This window comes from Drosophila gunungcola, chromosome 3R (genome assembly GCF_025200985.1).
Source record: "Drosophila gunungcola strain Sukarami chromosome 3R, Dgunungcola_SK_2, whole genome shotgun sequence".
In the NCBI taxonomy this organism is placed as follows: domain Eukaryota; kingdom Metazoa; phylum Arthropoda; class Insecta; order Diptera; family Drosophilidae; genus Drosophila; species Drosophila gunungcola.
In genome coordinates this window covers 25,485,445-25,495,608 of record NC_069139.1, presented here as the reverse complement: position 1 = coordinate 25,495,608, position 10,164 = coordinate 25,485,445, and the positions used below count along the sequence as shown (strand labels likewise).

Genomic DNA, 10,164 nt, shown 5'->3' with positions numbered 1-10,164 from the left:
CTGAGTGTGTCAATGTATAAATAATTAAATAGTTTTAACAGAATTTAAAGTCGGTGTTTTATTGCGCGCTAAATGGCAAAGTTAATTTTTTTTCGCTTTAAAATATAAATAAGCTGGCATAATATCAAAATTGTACTGTAAAACTCTAAATGATTTTCAATGAACAATATTGGACAACTAAAGCCAGAAAGACTCAACTTGACTTTTTTGGTATTTCAGCGTCATGGATTTGGCTGCCAAGCAGCTAATAAGTTGTGAGGCTGCCACTTTGAACAAACACAATTTCAATTTATTTATATGCGAAACATGAATTTTAAATTGAAGTTTTAGGAAATGCATTTATAGAAAAGAGGTTTTACAATAACCTAGTGGTTTTCAGGTGTCCAATTACACCAGATCCGTTAATGAAGGAGAAATTCTTAAAAGCTTTTCAGGGTAATATAACGGCTAAATCTGGAGTCCTTAAAACTACAGTGTTGTTCGGAAAATTTTTAAGATAAATAAAACTTAAAGTGAATAGAAATTTTATCTTAGCCCCTTGCAATAATAATATTTTTGGAATATGCAGGAAGAAAATTAGCAGTGAAAAGAAAAGTATGGAAGATACCTTTATAGTAATTTTCGGATTTTTTTACCTTACCTTCGCTAATTGAAGTAAATTAATATTTAATCTAAATTAAGGTATATTAATGTTTAACTTTAATTAAACATTAATTAAACATTTTGACATTGCAAATTTACGTAGTATTATGTCACTGAAACGCGGAAATAAATGCAAGTTTTTATTTATTAATTTAATCATATGCAACAAGATAGAAAGCAAACTTCGGCAACCTAGCTGTTTCAAAATTTAAATATTTTAAATTTTTGATTTTTATGTTTATGTTTAAAAAAATTGGTTTCCGGTTTAAAATTAAAAGCGTTATTCTGAATTGTTTAACCATTACAACGTCCTAAAGAATTTTACAAACAAATAAGAAACAATATAAGTATTTTAAGAATTGCGATTGTTTCCATGGGAGTTAAATGGTATATCGTCCGATTTTAATCACAATAGTAATTCTAAAGTATAAAACAGCAAAGTTATAAAGCTATATGATATATTCTTCTGATCGGGCACGTTCCGACTTATATATTATCTGTAATAAGAAGACAACTTTTGGAAAAGTTTTATACAGATAGCTTTAAAACTGAGAGACTAGTTTGCGTAAAATACAGACAGACAGGCTAGATCCTAGTGATGCTGATCATGATATATGTATGTATATATGTACTTTAAGGGGTCGGGGATGTCTCCCTTTCTGCGTTGTAAACTTCTAACTGTAATTATAATACCGTCTACAAGGGTATAACAACAATAAACTGTTTACAACTTGATCAACTTTATAATTCTATAGAAAATGATAAAATTCAAAACCAAATTCATGTTGAGCTACCATTTAAGCTAACCATTTAAGTAAAATTAAAACTATTATTAAAATAAAAATAAACAAAAAAAAAATAACAGGTACGCAATCAGAATTGTCTGAGTCTATAGCCCTGGTACAAACAAAGTACAAAACGTTGAATTCCAACAAAAGTTTTTGGAAAAACCGTTTTATTTAAATATAATATGCGTGAGTTTAGATAAACTTTGTGTTCATTCCTTAACGTTATCGATGTTTAGCCGGCGAAAGAGCAACGGTAGAAAGGTCACACTTAACAAAATGTCATAACAACAATGTCGTTCATAGAAAAATTAAACTACTATAGTAAACGAAAATCATTTAAATATGGCATCCCCTTCCTTATCATGATGGTGGCCGGCTCCTTCGGACTGCAGCAGTTCTCGAACCTCAGGTTAGAATTTAGGTAACAACGAGAAATCCTTATCAGAGTAATGAGCTCAAAACTTTGCAGGTATCAGTACACGAAAAAGCAACCGGTGACGCCGGAGGAAATGAAAAAGTACGGCGTGAACATGAAGAACCGCCAGGAGGTGACGCTGGAGTCGGAGTATGACAAAGTCAAGTCGGTGGATATAGACCACTGGGAAAACAAACGCGGACCACGTCCCTGGGAGGAAGAGGGCCAGCCCTCGACTGCAAAACACTAGACATTATGTTTTCTGAACATAAACACTTGTTAAAAGCAGACTGATTGCTTATTGTACAATGTACATAGTCATATTTGAATAAATATAAACAATTTTTAATTTCATATGTGTTGGCCACATACCAAAACAATACCCTGTAATGCATCGATAATTTTCAGTATTTTTTCTGGCCGATAGTCCAATGCGTGGCTCCACGGTCACACTTGTCATAATATATTGTATTTTGCAATAAAATAAAATGGGAGAAGTAAAACCCGCTAAAGTGGAAAACTATAGCGCGGGGACCGACGCAAACACGCTGTTTGTAGATGGTAAGCCCCGAACTTCGACCCAGGCACAAATTGCTCTAATTGTATTATTGCCTTCCACAGGGGAACGGGTTCTGTGCTTTCATGGCCCGCTCATTTACGAAGCGAAGGTGCTGAAAACAAAGCCCGATGCGACGCCGGTTGAGTACTACATCCACTACGCGGGCTGGAGCAAAAAGTAAGGAAACAGATCTGCAGTAAGCCGAAAAACAATAATCCCCGCCTCATTTTCAGCTGGGACGAGTGGGTGCCAGAGAGCCGAGTGCTGAAGTACAACGATGACAACGTCAAGCGCCGACAGGAGCTGGCGCGCCAGTGCGGCGAGCGCTCTAAGAAGGATAATAAGAAGGGTGGGTGTACAGGCGCAGTTCAAGAAGTAATCGACTAAACCCCTTTGTACAATAGGCAGCGCCAAGGCCAAAAAAATGGAGCAAATGCGCAACGAATCTCGTGCCTCAACGCCATCAAAGGACAGCAACACCTCGCAATCGACCGCTAGCAGCGTCCCGACGGTTCCAGGCAACAAATCGGACGCCGGAAGCACTAGCAGCACGACCACTAACAGCACCAGCACCACTACGACCAGTCGGGCCAACCGTAAATCCACACAGTCGGCGGCGGCTGTGGCTCGGCCCGGAACACCCAGTGAGAAAAAAGAAGATGCCGCCGCCGCAGAGACCACAGAGGACGAGGCAGTCACGCCGGTGGCGCCGAAGAAGAAAAGGATGAGCGAACAGCGGCCTTCTCTAACGGGCAGCGATGTAGCAGACAAGACACCGGCGCCCACCACCACGCCATCCACACCCACCACGGAGCCCGCTCCTTGTGTGGAAAGCGAGGAGGCCTACGCCGCCAAACTGGAGGTCAAGATCAAGATACCTGACGAACTGAAGCACTATCTGACCGACGACTGGTATGCTGTGGTGCGGGAGCACAAGCTGCTGGAGCTGCCCGCCAAGGTAACTGTGCAGCAGATCTCCGAGCAGTATTTGGCGCACAAGAAGTCAGTGAAGTCGACCAGTGCCAGCAAGGAAGTGGCCATAAACGATGTGCTTGATGGCATTGTAGAATACTTTAATGTTATGCTCGGTTCCCAGTTGCTGTACAAATTCGAGCGCACCCAGTACGCGGATGTGATGCAGAAACATCCGGACACACCGCTGTCCGAGCTGTACGGATCCTTTCACCTTCTCCGCCTGTTCGTGCGGCTGGGATCAATGCTAAGCTATTCAGCGTTAGACCAACAGTCAATGCAGAATCTGCTCGTACACCTGCAGGATTTCCTCAAGTTCCTGGTGAAGAATAGTGCCATGTTTTTCAGCATGAGCAACTTCATAAACGTGGACCCCGAATACGTGCGAAATGCACAGTAGACAATCATCTCTCTTTGACTTGAAGTAAATATTTCATCCAAACAGTTTGCAATAATTCAGTAGTTGCTTCTAACAACTGGTTTGTAAATTAAAACACAAGTAACAATGTTTTGTAATAAGCTAATGGTAATGCAATAAAATGTCAGCACCTTGTAAAAATTAGTTATTCGGCTTCGTTTTTGCCTCTTCATCATCGTCCTCACTTTCGGCCTCGCTACTACTGCTGCTGCTGGTAGGATAAAAGTCTCTCAGATCCCTGGGCTTATTCTTTTCCTGCTGCTCCTGCTCCAGGTACTCGTTCTGCACTTTGACAATCTCATCGCTGCTCTTGCAGGATGCATACGCGTTAAGGAGCTTTTCATTTAGTTCCAGGAAGGCGTGACCCCAGGAAAACTTGCCCAGAAACCAGCGGGCCTCCTCCGGGAACCCACAGATGTACAAAGTGGCGGCGATGGCTTCGACGCAGCTGAGTTTACAGGGCTTGCCGTAGTTGATGGGATTGGCGGCAACCAGGAAGGGAAGCAGTCGGGGATGTGGGCTACGCATTCTTCCAAAGGGAGTTTCGTCCAGCTTGGCCCACGAGCAATCGATCACAGCCACGCCCGAAGAGGACACCACATCTCGATCCAGGGGACTGACACACAACTGCCCGACGGGCGAAAGGACAAGTCCGGGAAACTTCTGGCCCAGTCGGAGGTTTGAAATCAGTCCCAGGCGCGCCAATTTCCTGCCCGAGCACTTCTTTGGATCGCAGTGGTTGAGGTCCCACATGGCCACCGCAAACTCCGGCGGCTGGCCGAGATCATCCATGGCACCCCCTCCCGAGGATTCCGAATCCGAGCTGTCGCCTTCGGTGCTTCTGGCCAATTCGTTGGCCTGCTGGGCAAAGTTGCGATCGCAATTGTGATTCACTTTGACATTGCGATAGAGTCCTGCGCTTCTCTTTCCTTTTCCCCGGTTTCGGCCACTCATTTTGTTCGGCTAAATCCCAAAAATGAACAAGTAAATCAAATGTTTTTCAACAACTCGTGGTGGCTGCTCACCCGTTTTATATTTACTAATTTTGATTACTTTGTAAGGTGGCGCAATGAATTGTAAACGTATCTGACGTCACATTTATTGTGAAAAATAATTATTCTTAGGGATTTTCGGCCAAGCATTGCGTTGCAATAATATTATTTTTTTTAATTGTATTTATTTAATTAAAATAATTAAATCAATTTATTGTGTGTATAAGACATATTCTTAAGGTTTTAATTTAGTTTTTATTGATTGACAAGTAGTTTTAGGTCTGAACGTTGGAATTAAATTCATAAAAATTGTTCTTTCTGATAACGAGGACGCACGTCTTAGGCAAAATACACTGATCATATTGCATAAATATTTAAAATTCCGTGTTAACGGTTTTTAGCCTTGCGTCACCTTAACAACGCGATGTCTGGAAGTGCTGTTATCGCATGCCTATCGATAAGTGTCAAGTGCAACTCTGTCACGATGAATGGAAAAGAATATGGCGACCTGACTCTGGAAAAAAATTAGAATTTGTCCGGCAAAAGTAGTGTGCAATACGAAGAAATGTATGTATTAAATGTTAAAATGCCCGTTGCTGACGCGTTCAATGTGTTTCAATCAAAACAAAGTTCGTTAAAAGAACTCCATGGCCAAAGTGAAGCTGTGTGCCCTAAAAACCCATTGTTGTGTGAAGAGAAGAGGCGCGCCAAAAAGACCAAAATAAATGCCATCAACGAAAGATGCCTAATGTAATTTAGTCAAAAACATTATTGGCCTACAGACAATTGGCAATTGAAAAGAAATAATAAAAGAAAGCCTGACGACGCGCACAACGCACACCCGTGCAAGCGACGCAGGCACACGTACACAGGCGTATATCGATATTTGCGAGTTGCATTTCGCGCCGTGGCGGCAGCACAAAATAAACTGAATAACCGAAAATCAAATGGCGTCCATTTGAAAATAACGTCCGGGAAAACTGCTCTCACTAATTGTTTCTGTTTTGCTTCTTTCTCGGCCTTCCCTTTGGGTTGTTTCCTGTTCCAATTCGCGCCACCCGATTCTTTACCTCTGCCGGAGTACAGTTGCGCCTGGAAGCCAGAGCAAGCAAAAACTACGGGAGGCTAACAATACGGAAAAGGAAAGACAGGCTCTTGCCAAGGACACATCAGCATCGGCGAGATGGGCGAAGTCAAGTCCGTGAAGGTGGACAACTGGGGCGTCTTCTTTCTGCAGAAGCTGCAGAACTTCTTCAACAAGACGGACTACTGCGATTTGACGCTCCAGTTCCGGGACAATTCACAGCTGAAGGTGCACCGCTTGGTGCTCAGTGCCTGCACAGACTACTTCAATGTGCTGGAACAGACGTGCGAGATTGTCGATGATGCCCTCATCATGCCCAACGAGTTCCAGGCGGATGTGGTGGTCCCCATTGTCAACTTCATGTATACGGGCACCCTGGAGTTTGAGCTCAAGATGTACGGCAAGCTTTTACGTACCGCTAAGGAGATGAACATGACGGTGCTGCTCAAACTGCTGGAAGCACATCGTCGTACCATGGAGAACGTAAATCGCCAGCAGAGGGTAAGTAGAGTTATTCTCGTCCTACTTATGTATTTATTTTAATATACGTATTCCTTTTAGCCGCCTAGTCCCAAGGGCATTCGCCGACGCACTGTTGGACAGCCCACTTCGGGCCTGCCTCAACAACGTGTCCTAGGTCCATCTCCGCAGTCCCGGAATGTTGGAACACCAACTATGCAGCGGGCCAACACACAGCGCGGACCTACTGGGAACACAATGATCCGGACCTCGGGCGGCACAACTCGTTCACAGTATGCGGAGACCACTGTTATCAAGCAGGAGCCAACCTCGCCATTCGAACAGCTGCGCAAGGGATACAACAACAATAAGAGACCCGCGCAGACCAGTCTGCTGTCGCCGCCCTCGAAAAAGCCCAGTTTGGAGGAGGTCAAGGAGTTTGCCGAGCAACAGCGCATGCGTAAGCAAATAGCCGCGGAATACGGCGATCACGATCCTGAATACGACGGAGGCATGCTGTATGATGATGTCCATGCCGGTGACGATGATGACGATGATCTGCCGCTACAGCCATCTACATCGAAACAGCAGTCACCGCAGGGCACACAGACTCAACTTGAGCATGGATCCACCACCATTATACTGAAGCAGGACTCGCCCAGCCAGACCCCGACGATAATTGTGAAGGATTCCTCCAATGCCAAGCTGAATCACACTAAGATCATTGCCGAAGTGCTGCGCCAGTATCCACACATTGTAAAGGGCCACAAGAACATCAAACTAAAGATAATGCCGAACACACCACCTGCGTCCGCAGAAAAGTCTGCACCGGCGGCGGTCAAGCGTGGATCACCAGCACCGTCGACTCAGTCATCCGCTTCCACATCGCCCCATAAGAAGCTCCATGTATCGTTTAAGGCGGACAAGAACGCTCCTCTAATAACCACCCAGCAGAAGGCGGCCACTTCTCAACAAAAAACCGCGCCCACGCAGTCTATCGCTACGCAAGGGACGGCGACGAACCCACCTGTTAATGCAGCCGCAGCGCAGAAGCGACGCATTGACAGTAAGACAATGCATGCCTTGATTGCGCAAGGAGCCGAGAACACCACTGGTGAGTTGATTCGTTTTGGTACCACATGGTTAGATGTGGGGAATATTGTAAGAAAATCTTGCCGAAATCGAGCTCATTTTATTTGATCTGAACATTTATTTCTGCCCGCTACTGAGGAGTTTGTTTATTTTATTTTAGGTCCATGGTTGTGCCTGAGATGCGGGGTAAACGGACGTCCCATCAGCATTCCGTCTTACCGAGGCTTCCGACGCCATTTAATAAACACGCACAAGGAGACCATTGACCCGGCGCTCTGCGAGCACTGCGGCTGGAGGTCGGGCAACAACCGGGCGCTGCATTTCCATATGTATACGGATCACCAGGTCAAGTCGATGCTGTACACCTTCGCCGAGTGCGCGCTATGCAACCAGTCTTATCTGACCAAGGGCGAGTTGGAGACCCACATCAACGAGGCCCACACCGACGACAACAAGCAGCAGTGCATCTACTGCAACAAGGTGTTCGAACAAGAGCTTCAGTTGTACAGGCACATGAAGAGCTACCACAAAGAGCAGGCCCTGGAGGATGGCATCATTGATGAAACGGACGAGGAGTTCCTCGGCTCTCAAGACGAGGAAGAGGAGGAGGCCGAAGGAGAGGAAGAGCAGGAACCCGAGCAGACTGGCAAAGTGCGAATCCTTTCGGACATCAGTCTGCCAGCCACCAGTGCCATCGCGGTGCAGCAAGCTCAGCAGGAGCAACTGCAGGAGGAGGATGTGGAGCACGAGCAAGTGCAGCAGGAGGTGAAGTTTGTGGGCGCCGATGGTAATGAGGTGGAGCTTACAGACGAGCAGCGCAAGGAAATCCTCTCACAGCTCAACCAGCAGCAAGCAGGCGCTGCTGCCGGCGGCGTGGTAATGGTGCTCAGTGAGCCAGAAGCGGAGCCCGTGAAGCAGGAGACCGACGAAAAATCGCTGGCCGGCACCGAAGAGGAGTATGATGACAGCCAAATCTATACCGAGCTGGCTGCCGCCGACTCTGTGGAGAGCGCCAAAAAGAGTGTTGCAGATGAAAGCAAGGAGTCCATGGACAATCTAGAATGGGCAGAAAACCTAATTGCCGAGTCCGAGGAGCAGAGCAACAAGGAGGTGAGTTCGGTCAAATTTTGGTATAAAGGGGTTTTTTTTTTGAAAATTTGTAATTTGCAGCCTAAATTGGAAAAGTCACGAGATGACATCAGCGAAAAGCTTAAGGAGTTGACCGGTGACTGGACCGAGGATGAGAACGAAGACGATGTCGACGACCAGCCCGCAACCACAGAGCTTGCATCCGAACTAGCTGCAAAGCATTTAGAGTCAACAGCCAATGAAGAAGAAGAGGACGCCATTGACTTGGCTCTCCAGTCTCTTCACAAAGGACATGAAGATCAAGCTGTAGCGAAAACTAATGAGGATTCGATCACCAGTGCCGAGGAAGCTGTAATACCATCGGCTAGTACAAATAGCCAACCCGAGAAAATGGTTATAGACTCGGAAGCGGTGAACGAAAAGGATCCAAAGTCAGTCGTGACGATCAAGCAAGAAAAAGGGATTGAGAACGAGGAAGAAGAATTTATCAAGGAAGATACACCCATCGCGGAACCCGAACCAGAGGTGGAATCAAGCGAAGCGGTAGCTACCGCTGAGGGCGACGACGAGGTGCATCTGGAGGCCGATAACATACGTAAAGAGCTGTTAGATGAACTGATTGCCGAGGCCGAGAAACCTAATCAGGAGAAGAGCAACGTAAAACCTGGAGAGGATTCTACGACAGTGGCGTCAGATCCACCCTTAGATAGTGCAGTTACGGACGTGGATGAACTGGTGCCTCCTACCCAGATGTCCACCGACCAACTGGAGGCGGATGAGCAAGAAGTGGAGAAACTGGCCAGAAATAATGATAAGACAACCACGACGGAGGAAAAAGAAGTCACAGAGGACAAACCAAACAAGAGCGGGGATGCATCAGTCTTAGATAGTGCGACCCTTGAATCAGTAGCTGAGGGAACGACGGCTGGTGAAGCAGCCAGTGTAGAAAAGGTGAAGAGTCTCATTAGCGAATGGGGGGACGATGACGAGGAGGACGAAGATGAGAATGGTGTGAGTGCTGCGGCAAAGGAGGAGCTATAATTACTAGATTTATTTATGTTCTAAGTTCGGCGATTCAAACCAGATCAGCATATAGTACCATCTGAGCTCGGCAAGAATTTTTGGTTTCTATTGTAAATTAAATTGTTAACGAAGATTGAGGTGATGATAAGATACGCATATACACAGGTTTAAGTGTATAAGATCTAATTTACACGTCTCACGTAACTTTAAACCCCCTCCCATCCTATATATGTTTCGCTGCTAGCATGAAATTCTTAAAACTTGTTGGAGTTACCTTAAATGAGAGTTCAGAGACCAAACAACCCAACAAACCAACATTTCGCTATTTATGAGTGTCAGTTTCTTTCACCCCTACGCCACCAATAGAGCAACCAACCAACATTTCACGTTTAGGTAAACAGTTTATATACACCTATATATAGTATACACATATGACTATTTACATACATATAGATATATGTAGTTACTAGATGTTGTTTTAAATGGTTTAAAACAAAGGCAGGATGTTCGCAGATTAATAAGTAAAATGATTGACGTTTTATGATTGGCTTAGTAATGTTAATCAAAAACAAAAAGGTTACCCTTTTTTTTGATTACCAACTTAAGTGTAAGGTTTATTATATATAATAAA

The 10,164-nt window shown here is 44.9% G+C and overlaps 4 protein-coding genes across 4 annotated transcripts; 3 read left to right on the top strand and 1 right to left on the bottom strand.

The window, feature by feature from the left end:
• The first annotated feature begins 1,667 nt into the window (after positions 1-1,667).
• On the top strand, positions 1,668-2,199 carry LOC128254197 (cytochrome c oxidase assembly protein COX16 homolog, mitochondrial). The gene is made up of 2 exons (XM_052983093.1): positions 1,668-1,839; positions 1,900-2,199. The coding sequence occupies exons 1-2, from the start codon at positions 1,721-1,723 to the stop codon at positions 2,093-2,095; spliced, it is 315 nt and encodes a 104-aa protein (XP_052839053.1). The 5' UTR covers positions 1,668-1,720; the 3' UTR covers positions 2,096-2,199.
• A 52-nt stretch (positions 2,200-2,251) lies between these two features.
• Positions 2,252-3,938, top strand: LOC128254129 (nuA4 complex subunit EAF3 homolog). Its single transcript, XM_052982966.1, has 4 exons — positions 2,252-2,406; positions 2,467-2,581; positions 2,638-2,753; positions 2,809-3,938. The coding sequence occupies exons 1-4, from the start codon at positions 2,334-2,336 to the stop codon at positions 3,774-3,776; spliced, it is 1,272 nt and encodes a 423-aa protein (XP_052838926.1). The 5' UTR covers positions 2,252-2,333; the 3' UTR covers positions 3,777-3,938.
• LOC128254185 (18S rRNA aminocarboxypropyltransferase) lies at positions 3,883-4,866 on the bottom strand. Its single transcript, XM_052983066.1, has 2 exons — positions 4,820-4,866; positions 3,883-4,757 (listed from the first exon to the last, which is right to left on the bottom strand). The coding sequence occupies exon 2, from the start codon at positions 4,746-4,748 to the stop codon at positions 3,936-3,938; it is 813 nt and encodes a 270-aa protein (XP_052839026.1). The 5' UTR covers positions 4,749-4,757; positions 4,820-4,866; the 3' UTR covers positions 3,883-3,935.
• A 383-nt stretch (positions 4,867-5,249) lies between these two features.
• LOC128253926 (centrosome-associated zinc finger protein CP190) lies at positions 5,250-10,049 on the top strand. The gene is made up of 5 exons (XM_052982641.1): positions 5,250-5,353; positions 5,873-6,371; positions 6,432-7,443; positions 7,582-8,531; positions 8,592-10,049. The coding sequence occupies exons 2-5, from the start codon at positions 5,970-5,972 to the stop codon at positions 9,549-9,551; spliced, it is 3,324 nt and encodes a 1,107-aa protein (XP_052838601.1). The 5' UTR covers positions 5,250-5,353; positions 5,873-5,969; the 3' UTR covers positions 9,552-10,049.
• Positions 10,050-10,164: the final 115 nt, after the last annotated feature.